The following is a 17,578-nucleotide window of genomic DNA, read 5'->3' on the forward strand; positions in this document are numbered from 1 at the left end:
CAGGATGGAGAATAAAGATCCTGGAAAGGGCTGAGCATCTCAAGCCTCTACATTTGGAGCATGTACACACAAAGGAAGGAGTGAAAATCATCACAATCAACCCTCATGCCCCTCAACAACAATCTGTCCCATGTTTCAGCGTTGCAATTCCCAAATAGGGCCCCTCAGAACTCATAGCACTAGGGTGGAAGCAAAGTATCCTTGATTTTGGGGGACTGCTCAAGACGGCATGCAGAGAGATAAGTTGATAAAGGTTTATCGTTTTTAAAATTATTTCTATACTTTTAAATGATTAACATTTCCAAGCACAAATGTGAATAGGTCAGTATAAAGAAGGGAATCCCGAAACGTCGCCTAATGGGCTTTCTTTTTCCACTATTAGGGTTATTAAATAGGGAATCTTGCCCCATAGGCCATATTTTAAAACAATTAACTCCAAAAGATCCATATAATTTTGTATTTCATGTTTGAACTTTAAATGACATTTATAAACAGATTTGCTTTAGCGATTAAGACCAATTTGCACTGTGGGGACACTACCTTAAAAATGTCTTCTTATTTAGCACACAAGGAAGCAGATTTATCGTAGCTCTAACACATAATTTTTCTGAGCTATATAATTAAAATAATCAATGTTTCCCAGAAATTAGATCTGGCACTTTACGTTTGAAAGATTGTACAAATGACCTATTTTTCATGAAGGACATGCAGAGTCATAGTAGAGTAAAAGAGTTAAAAAGACTTGCATTTATATTTTTCGAATGGGACTTGTCAATGTATTTTATAGTTACATGGTGTTTATAATTTGTACACTGGAGGCTGCCTCCACCGGACACCAATGTATAATAATAAAATTCGTTTAGAGCGTTGACTGGTGTATAAAATTTGCACATAATATTGATTGAGAAAAAAATAATGGCGAGGACTCTGTGAACAATTGTCCTGCTTGCTGTTCTTCAAAATATTCCCAGGTGATTAAAAAAAAAAACTCATTCGAGAGAATGGGCAGTTTACTTTCAAAAAGGCAAGCCAGAATGACAGTACTGCCAGTCAACACTCCAGGAGACACAAGGAACTACAGATGCTGGAATCTTGAGTAAAACTCTGAATGTTGGAGTAACTCGAGGGTTCGGCAGCATCTGTGGAGGACATGGATAGATCTGCAGAAGGGTCCCGACCGAAAACGTCGCCTATGGGGCTTTCGTTTTCCATTATCATTAGGGTTATTAATGTTTTTAAATATATTGTCCACGTGTATTGTGTTACATGCCTGTTATGCTGCAGTGAGTAACATGTCATTGCTCCCTTGAACAATATGACAGAAGATACGACATAAAAAGCTGTTGTAACTCGGCGGGTCAGACTGGAGAAAAGGAATGGGTGACATTTCGGGTCGAGACCCTTCTTCAGACAGCTTTTCGTGTCTTATCTTCGGTTTAAACCAGCATCTGCAGTTCCTTCCTACAATATGACAGTCTTGACCACCATGTCCTTCAGAGATGCTGCCTGACCGGCTGAGTTATTCCAGCACTTTTGTGTTTTATTCTAGTCTCTGGGCTATGACGAACGCAGAACTTACAGTCAAGGTCCATCCGCGGTGTTTAGGTTTCTGGTGAAAGGCCATTGACCGGAGAATGTGAACTGTGGTAAATTCCCCAGACAGTCAGACAGACAGACGAGGAGGGACCGTTGCTGGTTCTCAGCGAGAGGCGGGAGTGGCGTCACGTCACGTACGTCACATCACGTCGCGTGACGGGCCGACCGACCGACCCCAAGCGGCGGCGCCGCCCTCTCCCGCGCCATCTATGCCCGTCCTCGCTCTGCGCTCGATTAACCCGTGAGGAAGGAAAATGGCGGACAAAACAGCCCTGTGCCCGGGGAAAGACAGCGTGTGCGGCCCTTGTGAGGTACGGGACGTGAGCAGGGCTGGAGGAGCGGGCGTTCGGTGCGGCCGAGAAGTGCTGCCCCCGTCTCTTCAACCTGGGTTGACGATGGAGGTCGGTTCAACCCAGGGCACAGGAGGCTCCACGCGAGGAAGGAGCGGGCCTTGGGCTTGGCTTGGGGAGGGAGACGAGGGCGGCAGCTCCTCGGCCACTGAGTCGCTCCACCAGTCCGCCGCCGGTGGTAGTTGCTGGCCCCGATCATTCGGGTTGTGAGAACTCTTGGTCGTGCCCTTCTGTTCAGTGGGAATTCACTGAGACAGGTGTCCGCACGTAACTGTTGCCGAGCCGGGGGGCTGAGGCTCGGCCGGCTCAGGCCTACTGCAGAGCTTCACTCCCCTCTGGACTCCTTACCACGCTCTTTCTCCGGCCAAAGCGCCAGCAGTAATTTCGAGGGCTCCCAAAGTCCGTTATCTGTTTAGTTGGTTGAATATTTCACTCTCCCTCATTAAATATACCTCTAAACACAAATGGTTATAAAATCTGCAAATTACGTTCAGGGCATTTTTATGTAGAGGTGGCACTAGGAACAATCTCATCCTATTGTTCTTTTTGCCTGATTTAATGCAACAGGTTTTTATTTTGTAGGCAGGTAAAGTAATCTGCAGTTCATTTCTATTCTTTAGTGGCACAAATTGTTTCTGTTCATTGTGAAATCAAAGCCATTGCCATCTGACCTCTACTCATTGATGTCATGTTACATTTTAATAAATATTTGTAAAGGTTTTGCAAAAACTCAGTTCTGATATCATGTATTCTGGTGTTTTGCTGGGGTTTATAAATATAGATTTGTAAGCTGTGGCAAAATTATTGAATTGACTTTTTACTGTCTTCCCCATTTGTTTCTTGTACATGATATTCTAGAACCATGTTCCTAAGTTGGGTGGTTTTGTGAAGAATAATCACTGGAGGGTATTTCATTATTCCACGATCTTGTGTGCCTGTGAAACAAAAAGTCAGTTTTATTGGTTAAATGGATTGAGAATTTATCATGTAAAATGTTCTAATTTTACTACTACAGGAGCATGTAATATATTACTGAATTGTTTGTCTGCAAGGCTATAAGAAGTGCAAAGGCATGGAGTGTTTAAAAAAACAACCCAAATGAAACTTTTTGTAAAGCAAATGCATGTAAATTTCAAATGAGATGTAATTCCTGAATGGTTCAACAATCTTGATACAGTAGTATGAACAGTTTCTCTTGGACCAGATGATCAGATATATTGTGTGATCTTTGTTTTTGTGTTGTTAATATTTTGATATTTAATAATTTTGGATAATCTGATGGAGATGTACTGGAATTGTGAACCCTTGTCTCACCTTTAATTCATTAATATTTTAACAGAAAATAAGGGTTGTCATGTTTTGTAAAGTGTAGCATAAGAGTTCTATGTTGGCTATGACCTATTTTTGCACTGTTGTGGTGGAATGTTAACTTCTGAAATAAAATCTATGGATATTCAAATGTAGAGCCGATGGAAGTATTCTAGGGAAATCAAGCTTGTATTTTGATATGTTTGTGCTTCATTCAATCTGTTATTGTCAAGGAGTTAGATGGAGCTCTCGGGGCTAGTGGAATCAAGGGATATGGGGAGAAGGCAGGCACAGGTTATTGATTAGGGACGATCAGTCATGATCGCAATGAATGGTGGTGCTGGCTCGAAGGGCTGAATGGCCTCCTCCTGCACCTATTTTCTATGTTTCTATGAGTTAGGAGTTCTTGGATTTTAAGTGAATTACATTGTAATGGAAACTCCAACTTTTTCAGTGACCTCTTTTCCACTTGTCATTATTACACAGGTAAGTAGGAGTAATCTTACGCAGACCTAATAGAACAGATCTTCTAGTCGTTATTTCCAGTTTAATTGATTATTTATTGAAGTAGTTGTACGAACGAGGAGATGAACATACCAGGGTTTCCTTATTCCGCATGCAAGTTGTAGCTGGCTGCTCTGTCCCTGGTTTGGTGAGAACTATTCTTTCCCTCCCTGTGCCTGCCCCTTCCTGTACCCTGTGCGCATATATGTACACCACCCTGTGCATCTAATGACCACCCCGAAGAGTCCAAAATAATACTGCAAGATATATCTAGGCAAAATAATATAATATGCCAACAGTAGCTAGCCTAAACATGATGGCTCCTACACCATTCATGCAGCATTTTGACTTTTTGGATATCTTTAAGTTAAATTAAGTTTGTTTGTAGTCATTTTTGCTAACCTTTGATCAATAATGGAGACAGGTTGTGAAGCAACTGTGAAGCAAGTTGTGTCTAGAACAAACACAAGCAGACGGGTTGAATTGAGATTGTTTGCAGTGAATGGACAAAAGGAAACCTGTATCCATGGGTTGGTTAATTTATCTATTTGGGACATAATTTATATACCTCAAATTTTGAGAGAATGAGTAATTTTGGCTTTAAACATTTTCTTTGAACTCTTGGCTGCAAGAGTCATTTTTGTATGTAGTTTATTCCTTTCTATACTTATTGTAGGGTTTTCTTTCTAGATTTGATTTGCAGGTGGTTCTGATTTTGGGTATATAATTGCTATTAAATTATTTTTTGTTACTCTGTCATGATAATTCTTTTCTGCAAAATTACAATGATACGCAAAGCAGTCCAGTGATGTAGGGTTCTTCCTGACTTTAAGATGTGGTGTTCCATTGGCTAATCTTGTAACTGTTGGTCTTTGCCTTTCATGATCTTATTGTCTTTATTGATCTTATTAAAGCTGGTCTTCCAGCCAGATACCGGCCCCTCAACTAGCAATAGGTTGCAAAGTAAATATGCTGTGCTGGAAGTGTTGAGAGTTGCCTTGCATAAAATGACTAATGGAGGTGTCACTTGAAGAGTGTTGACGATGTAATTTGTTCCTTTAAAAAAAAACTTTTTAAGGTTAAAGATTTGTGACTGTTTGGCCAAATTTGCTGATTGATGTGCACCAGAGACAGTGGGATTGTTCCATAATAAAACACTGCGTCTATCTTCACTGGGCCAAAGGACCTATTTCCATGCTGTATCTCTCAAACACTAGGGCGGCACAGTGGCGCAGCAGTAGTTTTGCTGCCTTAAAATGCCGTAGACCTGGGTTTGATCCTGATTACGCCTGCTATCTGTACGGAATTCGTACGTTCTCCCTGTGACTGGGTTTTCTCCATGTGTTCTGGTTTCCTCCCACATTCCAAAAACGTGCAGGGTTGTGGGTTAATTGGCTTCTGTAAAATTATCTCTACTATATAGCATAGAAGTAGTGTACTGTAGGTTAGCATGGACCCGGTGGGCCATAGGGCCTGTTTCCACGCTATATCTCTAAACTCTAGTGTTGCTGCTTTACTGCGCCAGAGATCTGTGTTCAATCCTGACTACGGGTGCTGTATGTACGGTGTTTATACGTTCTGTCCGTGACCTGCACAGGTTTTCCCTGGGTACTCCGGTTTCTTTGCATGTTCCAGAGACATACAGGTTTGTAGGTTAATTGGTCTGGTTAAATTGTTCCTCGTGTGTGTAGGATTGTGTTTATGTGCGAGGATTGCTGGTTGGCATGGTTTCGATGGGTCAAAGGGCCTTTTTCCACGCTGTATCTCTAAACTAAACTAATCATAATAGATTTCTTTCTAGGTCTCATTTGCATGCCCTTTTTTTGTCTCTTTTGGAAACTTTAGTCATGCCCAGTGAATTTGGGTTTCAGTAGGAATGTGGTAGGAGAAGCATGCTTTTCACAGTATTGAGTCTATTCAGTAAATGAATTGGATCATGGTCTGATCTGTGACCTGACCAAATATAGTGACCTGACCAAATATTGCCCCCGTTTACATTAATAGCCTTGAACAAAAATCCATCAATTCTCATTTGTATTAATAATTTAATAACAACAACTGTTTGAAGAAAGGCTTTCCAAACATTGGCCATGGTTTTCGGAATAAAGAGGCTTGGCTCCCATTAATACCATTTTTCCTTCAAGGTGCGAAATGGGGTATAGGTCTTTTGGTTCTAACCTCTTGGCTTCCTTTATATGGTAATCCTAACTAATCACCTCAGTTGTTTGAAATTCCAGGAAACACAATCCTAGTTTGTCCAATACAATTCTGGTATATCTGTGGTGAATGTCCTTCAAGGCCAACGTATCTTAGTGTGGTACCCAGGATTGTTGATGTTACCTAGGTGTATAGTCTAAAAAATTTAATTACTCAATGCTTTTATAAAATCACAAATTTATAATGCAGATGGTCCATTCGAGCCATCATGTATATGCACAGTAGGTAGTTGGTTGTGGTTATGAAAAGCTTATTCCTGTTTTCCAATCTTGATTTATAGTTCTTTAAGTTGGGACCTTTTGATTTACTTCCATGTACGGCTATTGTTAAACATGGTGAAGGTTTCTGTTTCAATCTTCCTTTCAGACAGTGAGTTCCAGACACCCAAGTTGCTCTGAGTAAAATGTTTTTCTTCATTCTTCAAACTCATGTTTTTCAATCAATGTGCCCTCATTTTTTATATTTCATTTGGGGAAATGGGTCCTTACTATGCACTCTATTCACTCCTCATAGGTTTGTGCACTTCAGATAAGTCTCCCCAATTCTCCCATGATGCAAAGAAAATGGCCTGGGTCAATCCAATATTCATGTAGCAAACTTTTCATATATATGCACAGACATCCTGTTATGTTATGACCAGAAAGTATTTAATATTCAAGCTCTCGCCAAATTTGTTGGCTTTGAGATTATAACTAACAACACGGATAAGAAGGAGGTATTGCATATGCTGTATTTGGATTTTGCAAAGGCAATCAATGCGGTACCACACAAAGTTATTAAAAATTGATGTATACATAAATCTCAAAGTTAACATGAGGCGCAAGCAATTAAAATGTTGGCCTTCATTGCAAATGGATTTGAGTTTAAAATAAAAAAGATAAAGTGTAATTTTGATGTTATGCTGGACCCGAGTGAGATATACCCAAGTATTGTGTACAGATGTTGTCTCTTTACCTTTGGTAGGAAGTATTTGCTTTGGGAGTACACAAGGTATATCGGATTAATTCCTGGCATCGCATGAGGAGAGGACAAGTGTCTACATGCTCTGAAGAAGTATTAATCCTTGCCTTGAGTACACTTTGCCTGAAAATGGTGGCTTTCGATTTGAGTCCCATCTTTTGGAACACACTTGCTTCAGGTCCACTTCTGCTAAATAGTAACTCACTTTAGTCAACTTGGTCTTTATACAATTAAGAATGATTTTCTTAACTCCTTGGTCTTCTTTATACTGAATGAAAAATAAACTCATTCAATGATTTTCTTTCTGGTACCCTTATCCACATATTCAGTTTCATGCAGTAAAGCAGCTCTGGTTTTCCCCTCTAGTTACACTTGATCTTTGAAAATGTTTCCCACGAGGTCTGTCTTAAATCTCTCCCCTCTTTCCTGAAGCCGATACCCTCTAGTTTTAAAGGTTTCAAAGGTCTTTTATTATCACATGTACCAATTGAGGTACAGTGATATGTGAATTAGTATCCACCATTCCAGGAAAAGGACAGTGGTCACTTTATCCTTGCCCCACACGATCTTGTACATCTGAATTTGGACACCCCTCAGCCTCCTATGCATCAAAAAAAAATCCAGGCTCTCCACCCTCTCCCTAGAACTCCAGGTAACATCATTCTGAGCCCGTTCCAACTTAATGACATTTGTCTTATAGCTATGTGGCCAGAACTGCACTAAGTGTTGGCTCATCAAAATGATTTGTACAGTTCAAACATGATGCCCCAACTTCTATAGTCAATACCCTTCCTAATGAAGGCATGCCAAAGTCCTTCACCCAATTTCCCACTTTCAGGGAGCCATGCACACTATTTGGCTACACTGTTCAGCATCTACCATTTACTCTGTTGGTTCTGACCTGGTTTGACATATCAAAGTTTCAACACCTCTTTTGTCAGGATTAAATTCCATTTGCCATTCCTTGGCCCACCTTCACAATTGATCTAGATCCTATTACAAACAAATATCCTTTCTCACTGTCCACAAGACCACCACATTTGATGTCATTTACATTGTTTTTTTCCTTACCATTCAAATCGTTAACGTAGATAACAAACTGCAGTTGTCCAAGTACTGACTCCACTAGTCACAGGCGTCTAATCAGAAAAAACACCCACGACTACTCTTTGATTTCTTCATCCAAGCCTAGTTTGAATCTAGTTGGCTAGCTCACTTTGGATTCCATGCGCTCTAATCTTCCAGATTAGCCTACCATTTTGTCAAAGAACTTGCTCAAATTCAAATAGACAACGTCCACTGCCCTTTCCTCATCAATCCTTCAAAAAAAATTCTACCAAATTTGTGAGGCATCATTTCCTACACACAATGCTATGCTGGCCCCTAATCAATCTGTATCTAAATGCTGGTAAATCATGTCCTCATGAATCCCCTCCAGTAATCTGTCCTGTCCTTCCTAAAAGCATACAACATTATTCTGGAATTTCACCCGTGGTTAAAGAGGTGATGTGTGACAAGGAGAATAAAAATTACAAAAATTAAAATTGATTTTCTTGTAGAAATTTGTAAATGTCAGTTAACATTTGTGTTTGACGGGTTGGAACTGATTAAACTACATTTTTTATAAATATTTTGTATTTGTTAATTATGAAGTTACTTGGCTTCACCCGTTGGGAACTGCCTGCTGCCCTTTCTCAATCGTCGACCTTTGGCAAGGACCAGAATGGATTTGATGTCAATCTACGTTAATATTTCAGGGTATGGCGGCTATGCCTCTCATCTTGTAGGGAGCGAGAGGCAAGGTTGTAGCCCTCTGGCTGCCCTCAATTGTGAGATGTGTTGATTCTCCAAAACATCTCTCTAGGGAGCACACTGCACCAACCATTTCGCTTTCCCTGGTTGTTGATATCTGATCTGGTTGCATGTATATATATATATGCCATCTTGCATACATTTACCATTTTGCTGCTGCTGCCTGTTATTTCTCTGGACGAGTGGGTACTGGTTTGTGAATGGTTACTTGATGAGTGGCATGGATGGCCAGGGCTTCAAAAAAGAATTGCAGCGGGGCCGAATAATGCAGAATCCTATTTGGTGGGAAGAGTAGAAAAACAATGGTAATTAAATGGCTTACCGTTACAAGCGATTTGGTTGCCCCCATTACTAGAAATGCAAAGGTAACATGAAAGCTCTGCAAGTGTTTTGAGAATGCAAAGAGACCCTTTACTGCAACAGGAATGAGGTTTGAAAGTAGATAAGTCTTATTACAACTGAACAGCAGAGGGTTTCGCTTTTCAATCTATTATACTTGGAGACAGTACATTAAAGCTTCGGTGATTGACTCCTGGGTGAAGAGGTTATCTCAGAGGAAAGGTCGAGTGGGCTGGAAGTTCAAAAGAAAGATGATTTTATTGAAATGTACATTGTTTAGGGAACTTGATAGGGGTCAGTGCGGTGAGGATGTTTATCCTGATGGTAAATCTAAGGCAGGTTTAATTTCATATCAGCTGGCATGAGAGCAGTCAATCCACTAAGTAATTTAATTAATTTGTATCCTAAATGTAACAATTTGGCAAATATCCCTTTGGGAAGAAGCCAGAAAATGAAGCAGTGGAGGCTGAGGCTGCTGCATGCCTTAAGCAGCAATGTGTAGCTATTTACCTATACATGGAGTAATTTTGTCAGTATCTTTGAGTTTGTTTTGGATATCATATCATTGGATTCCTGGAAAAACAGGAAGCTCCTTGTTTTGGAGATGAAATGGAGGGTGGACAGACAGACTATTTTGTATCGTATCAACAAATAATAAAAATCCTGAAAACAATAATAGACAATAGACAATAGGTGCAGGAGTAGGCCATTCAGCCCTTCGAGCCAGCACCGCCATTCAATGCGATCATGGCTGATCACTCTCAATCAGTACCCCGTTCCTGCCTTCTCCCCATACCCCCTCACTCCGCTATCCTTAAGAGCTCTATCCAGCTCTCTCTTGAAAGCATCCAACGAACTGGCCTCCACTGCCTTCTGAGGCAGGGAATTCCACACCTTCACCACTCTCTGACTGAGAAAGTTCTTCCTTATCTCTGTTCTAAATGGCCTACCCCTTATTCTTAAACTGTGGCCCCTTGTTCTGGACTCCCCCAACTTTGGGAACATGTTTCCTGCCTCTAATGTGTCCAATCCCCTAATTATCTTATATGTTTCAATAAGATCCCCCCTCACCCGTCTAAATTCCAGTGTATACAAGCCTAATTGCTCCAGCCTTTCAACATACGACAGTCCCGCCATTCCGGGAATTAACCTAGTGAACCTACGCTGCACGCCCTCCATAGCAAGAATATCCTTCCTCAAATTTGGAGACCAAAACTGCACACAGTACTCCAGGTGCGGTCTCACCAGGGCCCGGTACAACTGTAGAAGGATCTCTTTGCTCCTATACTCAACTCCTCTTGTTATGAAGGCCAACATTCCATTGGCTTTACTTAAAAAAAAATTGCTAAAGACCTTTCTGAAAATTTAAACTGGGAAATAGTTTAATGCCAGCTTTATTTTTCCGGAAATCACATGGCAGGAATGTAATTTTGTCAGTACAGGTTCCAAGTGTTCTTAATTTCCAAGCCTTGACCGTCAATGAAATACTTCAGAAGGCTGTTACAATTTTGACTTGGGGCCATTGATCTTCGCCGCGAATGGGTCAAAGTGTTCTATGTTTGCCCCATGGGCACAGTTACATTTACTCTTTGCAGAAACACGTCTTTGTTTTTTGTCTCTGTCATGATTTTTGTATGTACAGTTGGGTTTAGTATAGCATTTTGGACCAACATTTTGGTTTGCTTTTATGTAGCTATTCAATTGAACTGAATTAATTTAAAAGCCACTTTTATTAGAGCATTTGTATAAGAAAAATAGAATGCGAATACTGATGTCCATAAGAAAAATATGAAGTAGATGTAGAAGTGGCCCGTCGTAAACGACAATACCATGGTTGCGCAGTCTCATGTCGTGTGGGATCGAATATGGCTCATGAGTCTGATGTGCGAGCCACGTATGTGGGAGTAGTGGGGGGCACATGAAGGCTGCTGTGGGAGGATTTAGGGTTGCAGCCTTCCTCCTGTCTGGCACTAACGAGTCGTCCCCTGGCGATTGTCTTCGAAACTGCTGACTGACTTCCTAGTGGTTGTACGCCAGCCAGTCCTGTCAATGGCATTGGTTTCCAGTTCTTTTGGGACTAGGCCGTTTCTTTGGGCGTCCTGTGTTCCTTTGACCCTGTGACAGAACTCCTTACAGGAGTTGATGAGGCATGCGGGATTCATCCATCCGGATCACATGGCCTGTCCCGCAAAGGTGGGCCTTTATGCTCATTGCTTCGATGCTTGTGAAGCCAGACTGGTCCAGCACTCCCACGTTGGTCACCCTGTTTTGCCAGCGAATGTCCAAGACTGTAGCTTTTCATTTGAACTGAATTGATTTAAATGCTGTTTTTATCAGGGCATTGGCTTGAGATAAATAGAATGTGAATACTGATGTCCAAAAGAAAAATATTTATTGGGTTTAGAAGTAGTTTGAACTAATCTGACAGTCTTATCTTTCCATAGATGCTGATGGAGTTGCAGTGCTTTCTATTATGTAGATATACGGACTTTTATGTTATTGTATGGAGATTGCATTGACGTAAAGTTTATAGTGTTAATGTTATCTCAGGGTTTTCTGCTCATTTTTCCTCAAAACAATTTTTACTTTTTCAAACAGTTCTTACAAATTGCATTGTCTGTGTTTTCTCTTATCTAGAGTTCCCTTGATTATCAAAAAACCCAAAGCACTGGCAAAATGACTTCCTCAAAGAGGACCCTCAGTAAGAAAGAGCAAGAGGAAATAAAAAAGAAGGTATGGAATCTTTTGGACTTGCACAATGTATGCTGGGAAAAATCAATAGAAATAAATGGAAAGAAACTGCAAAACTTAAATATTAATTGTTGGAAATATGCAGATCTGTTTATAACAATAGACAATAGATGCAGGAGTAGGCCATTCAGCCCTTCGAACCAGCACCACCATTCAATGTGATCATGGCTGATCATCCACAATCAGTACCCTGTTCTTGCCTTCTCCCCATATTCCTTTCTTTAAGAGCTCTATCTAACTCTCCCTTGAAAGCATCCAGAGAATTGGCCTCCACTGCCTTCTGAGGCAGAGAATTCCACAGATTCACAACTCTCTGACTGCAAAAGATTTTCCTAATCTCTGTTCTAAATGGCCTACCCCTTATTCTTAAACTGTGGCTCCTGGTTCTGGACTCCCCCAACATCAGGAACATGGTTCCTGCCTCCAGCATGTCCAATCCCTTAATCTTATATGTTTCAATAAGATCCCCTGTCATCCTTCTAAATTCCAGTGTATGCAAACCCAGTCGCTCCAATCTTTCAACATACGACAGTCCCGCCATCCCGGGAATTAACCTTGTGAACCTAAGCTACACTCTCTCAATAGCAAGAATGTCCTTCCTCAAATTTGGAGACCAAAACTGCACACAATACTCCCGGTGTGGTCTCACTAGGGCCCTGTACAACTGTAGAAGGACCTCTTTGCTCCTATACTCCTTATTATGAAGACCAACATGCCATTAGCTTTCTTCACTGCCTGCAGCACCTGCATGCTTACTTTCAGTGACTGGTGATGAACAAGGACACCCAGATCTCTTCCCCTTTTCCTAACTTGATACCATTGTACTTCCCCTTTTCCTAACTTGATACCATTCAGATAATAATCTGCCTTCCTGTTCTTGCCACCAAAGTGGATACCCTAACATTTATCTACATTAAACTGCATCTGCCATGCATCTGCCTTCATGCTTCCATTCTCTACCACCCCTCCCCCAGGAATCGTCATTGTGGCTATCCCTTGAGGTTGAGGATGATGGTCTACGTTCTGTTGATTTTATGAACTCTCAGGTGGCTTATGAGTCCAAATTTGAGGGATTGAATCAAGTATTCACTGATTCTGTGCCGGTTCTTGACTAGGAGCTTCCAGCCATCATGTAGCCTGCTCCCGTCGCCCTTCCCCTAACGCCGAAAGTCGAGTGAAGTTTTGTGCTGCTCACAGAACGAAGACACCAGTGCGTGTGTTTGTTTAACGTGTACTTGATGTTGCACTCCAAGAAGCACACGGTCCTTCACAAATCAATCAACTAATTCCAATGGCAAGGGAACCAAGACGATTGGAGCTGGTAGATCTGTTGCAGCCTTCATCCGCCTTCACAACCGTTGAGTTCAAGATAACTTTGTCCGCCTGGTCTGCTGTTGAGGTCTTGTAGGTTGGATTCCCCCAGGAATAAAAAGGGCATGAAAGCGGTTTGGCGGTTTTTGTTTTTCTTGCTTCCAGTGCCCACAAACTTTGACCATTTTCAGCATTTGGTCAACGTGGGTCATGGAATGGGGTTTGCACTATTGCATGATAAGTATGCTTTCCCTTAGTGGAAATTAATTTTCATCCTTGCCTTTTTTTGTGGGATTCATTTATTTTTAAAGTCTTATTTGGAATAACATTCCTTCAGTTAAAAAGAAAAAAGTGCTGAAAGTACACACCAGGTCAGGCAGCAATTGGGACAGGGTAAGTTTCAGAAACAGTTCCAATGAACGGCTATTGATCTCTCTTATGCTTTCAGTGTTGGATGCAAAATAAACGAATTTAAATTTTACAAATGGTTTTTTCAATTAAAAAAAAAATCAAATATCTGACTCATTTAAGCCTTTTTCAAGGCAGTATCACATGCAGTTGTTTTCAAATGGTCTATCATTTTTATCTCCCGTAGGAGTTGGCTGACTTATTTTTTGAGGTGTGGGGGGAAACGTGGCGGTATTGGATTGGAGAGGATACTGTTACAACTTAGTACATGCCTCTCGATCCTATGGTCTGAAATTCTGGACATGGATCCATAGCTTACTGGATAGAACTCAATGACTGAATGCCCCTCTGTTGTTATCACATTTCCTTCTCCCAGCTACTTAAACAACAAACTCAAAATCAAGTGGAGGCAAACTGCCACCAATTTGAGACATCCTAATTAGTCATAGAGCAGAATACTTGCATCTGTATGGATTTGATATTGTCCTTACCAGCTATCTATTGGAGAGTATGCCTCTGGCAAATAGGAACAATACAATGTTATGAATGAAAAAGTGTAATGGTTTATGAACTATGGTGTTTGGATTCTGGGTGATTATTAGCCTGTTGTATTAACATGTATATTTATATGCATGCATAACAAATTTTGCAGTTTGCAATGCATGCCCCTATTTAAACCGGTATGAAATAAAAAGTGTGTTGGTATGAAATGGAATGTGTTGGTATCGAAATGATCTTAAATACATCTGCACAAAATTTGGTTACACAAGAGATTAACAATAAGTTGTTTTTCCTCCCTAGGAAGATGAGAAGGCCGCAGCAGAGATATATGAAGAGTTTTTGGCCTCCTTTGAGGGGGCTGACTCCAGTAAAGTAAAAGCTTTTGTTAGAGGAGGCATTGTAAATGCTACAAAGGGTAAGTTTGGAATATTATGCATATCAGTTTTAAATCAAAATGAAGATGAAAAGTCACTTTGTTGAAAACATGTCATGTTTCTTTTTGACCAGAAAGTTTTCAAGCAAATTATTTTACAATGGTCCAGTCCACACTTAAACCATTTACCTGTGGTAGAAGTTAATAACTTATCTTACCCATATAAGGATGGTATAATCCTAGAACGAAAAATCAAAATTGGCTCTTTTTGTTTTGCCAAAATGTGTTTTGTAACTAACTATTTGAGACTATTAGTATGTATTTGCCTCTATTTTCTGTTTTAGACAGGAAGTTATTATTATTTTTAACCAGTAACCCTAACTACTTTGTCACATTTGAACACAATACATTTTGGGATCAATGTATTCCTGCACAGAATTAGGCATAATTGGCACTCACATTTCCTTAGCAAAGCTGTTGATGGATATCTGAAATAAACAGCATGTTCTATTAAACGTCAGTCTGGAACATTTATGATGGTTAACGATATTGCAAATTTTATATCAATTCCTTCAATTTTGTTGAAGATGCAATTGTGCCTTTCTTGCCAGAGGAGAAAACTCCAGAGACGAGGGAGACTGCTAATGGGTAGTCTGTGAGAACATGACCTCGTTATTGATTTATGTAACGTCGAACTTCTTGTGGTGACAAAAGCAGGCGTGAGTGAAGATTTTTGCGTGAATATATTGCAGCCAAATTAAGATTTGCCTGTAATGTTGTTAGAAGGATCATTGTATCCTGTCAAAAAGTCCAAAAGATCAATGTGGAAGAATCAATATTTTAATTTTGTGTTATTTCTGAAACCCTGTGTCAAAATTTTGTTGGCCAACAATTATTTGCCTGCCCAAGAGATGGAACATTAGGTTTAAGATGGTTATGGGCCTATGAGTTAAAATTCCAAATTGGGGCAAGGGCAACTTGGAAGGTATTAGACAGAAATACCTGTGCTGTTTGGACCATTTGGGCAACCACATTGGTGCGGCGGTAGAGTTGATGCCTTACAGCGCTTGCAGCGCTAGAGACCCGGGTTAGATCCCGACTGCGGGTGCTGTCTGTACGGAGTTTGTACATTCTCCTTGTGACCTCATGGGTTTTCTCCGAGATCTTCGGTTTCCTCCCACACTTCAAAGATATATAGGTATGTACGCTAATTGGCTTGTTGTATGTGTAAATTGTCCCTAGTTTATGTTGGATGGTGTTAATGTGCGGGGATCGCTGGTTGGAGGGGACTCGGTGGGCCGAAGGGCCTGTTTCCGCGCTGTATCTCTAAACTAAACTAAGGAACTCTCTCAAGTTGATTAGAACAGGTTGCTTCAAGGAAAAGGACCGTCCCGAAAATGGGATATTTTTAAAAGTGTGCTGACAAAAGTTCAGGACCTGTATGTTCTTGTTAGAGTGAAGGAGAAATTGAAGCTCTAGTCAAGAGTAAGAAGGAGGCATGGGGCAGATATGGGCCGCTGGGGTCAAGTATCCCTGGAGCAATTTCAGGAACTGAGAATCACGCTTAAAAAGGGGGCAGGTGATAGCTCTGGGAGATAATATTAACGATAATCCCAAGAGGTTATATATGTACATTCAGGGGGAAAGGGTAACCAGAGAGAGAGTGGAACTACTCGGGGAATCAAAGGGGTCAACTTTGTGTGGAGCCACAGGAGATGCTCAGGGTCCTCAATGAGCAATTCTCCTCTGTTTTTACTGTGGAGAAAGACATGAGGACTGGGGAACTTGGGGCTGTCATGCAAGTGTGTTGAGGGCAGTCAGTATTATGGTCGGGGTGCTGAAAGTCCTAATATGTATGAAGGTAGACAAATCTCCTGCGTCTGTTTAAATATATCCCGGCACACTGGTAAGCTGGAGAGGAAATTGCAGGTGCCCTGGGTGAGATTAATGAGTCATCATTAAATGTGGGTGAGGTGTCGGAAGACTGGAGGGTGGCAAACGTCGTGCCCCTATTTAAGAAAAGCTGCAGGGAAAAACCTGGGAACTACAGGCCAGTGAGTATTATCTGTGATCAGAAAGTTACTAGAGATTATTCTGAGGGATAAGATAAACATGCATTTGGATAAAGAGGAGATGATTAGGCATGGTCAGCATGACTTTGTATGTGGAAGATCATGTCTCACAAATCTGAGGTTTTTTGAAGATGCGTCTGAAAGATTGTGGGCAGAGCTGGAGATGTATATAGAAGGAAACAGGGTGATGGTGAAAAGTTGTTTTACAGACTGGAAGCCTGTGACCAAGGGTTTGGTCCTGGGCCCATTGTTGTTTGTCATCCATATCAATGATTTGGGAGAAAATGTGCAAGGCGTGTAAGTTTAGAGGTGACACTAAAGTGGGTGGTATTGCAGATAGTGTAGATGATTGACAAAAAACGCAGCAGGATCTTGATCGGTTGGGCAGGTGGGCTGAGGAGTGCTTGAAAGTGTTTAATACAGAGAAGTGTAACATGTTGCATTTTGGAAAGTCCAACCAGGGCAGGACCTACACAGTGAATAGCAGGATTCTGGGGAGTGTTGCAGAGCAGAGTGCAGATAAATAGTTCCTTGAAAGTGGCATCATAGATATGGAAAAAAGGTTCCCAATGTTGGGTGAGTCCAGAACCAGGGGCCACAGTCTTAGAATAAAGGGAAGGCCATTTAAAACTGAGGTGAGAAGAAACCTTTTCGCCCAGAGAGTTGTGAATTTGTGGAATTCTCTGCCACGGAGGGCAGTGGAGGCCAAATCACTGGATGGATTTAAGAGAGAGTTAGATAGAGCTCTAGGGGCTAGTGGAATCAAGGGATATGGGGAGAAGGCAGGCATGGGTTATTGATTGTGGACGATCAGCCATGATCACAATGAATGGTGGTGCTGGCTCGAAGGACTGAATGGCCTCCTGCACCTATTTTCTATGTTTCTATATATATAGGATGGTCAAGAAGGCTTTCGGCACATTGGCTCTGCCTCATCAGTCAGAGTATTGGGTGTAGAAGTTGGGAAGTCATGTTACAATTCTACAAGACATTGGTGAGGCCACATTTAGATTATTGTTTTCAATTTTGATTACCCTGTTAAAACAAATATGTTAATCTGGAAAGGGTACAGAGAA

The 17,578-nt window shown here is 41.1% G+C and overlaps 2 protein-coding genes across 3 annotated transcripts in view; one reads left to right on the top strand and one right to left on the bottom strand.

Annotated features, from left to right (window-relative positions):
• Positions 1-1,700, bottom strand: part of pcolce2b (procollagen C-endopeptidase enhancer 2b) — a 48,621-nt gene extending 46,921 nt beyond the window's left edge. Inside the window, exon 1 of the mRNA XM_078410422.1 lies at positions 1,580-1,700. The gene's annotated coding sequence lies outside the window, so the exon portion shown is untranslated. The remainder of the gene's footprint in view (positions 1-1,579) is intronic.
• A 69-nt stretch (positions 1,701-1,769) lies between these two features.
• u2surp (U2 snRNP-associated SURP domain containing) overlaps positions 1,770-17,578 on the top strand; it is a 76,846-nt gene continuing 61,037 nt past the window's right edge. For both annotated transcript variants that reach the window (XM_078410423.1, XM_078410424.1), the window contains exons 1-3: positions 1,770-1,907; positions 11,724-11,819; positions 14,358-14,472. In XM_078410423.1, the coding sequence (XP_078266549.1) occupies positions 1,851-1,907; positions 11,724-11,819; positions 14,358-14,472 (268 nt within the window). In that variant the 5' untranslated portion in view covers positions 1,770-1,850. The remainder of the gene's footprint in view (positions 1,908-11,723; positions 11,820-14,357; positions 14,473-17,578) is intronic.

Source organism: Rhinoraja longicauda, chromosome 13 (genome assembly GCF_053455715.1).
Source record: "Rhinoraja longicauda isolate Sanriku21f chromosome 13, sRhiLon1.1, whole genome shotgun sequence".
NCBI classification, from domain to species: domain Eukaryota; kingdom Metazoa; phylum Chordata; class Chondrichthyes; order Rajiformes; family Arhynchobatidae; genus Rhinoraja; species Rhinoraja longicauda.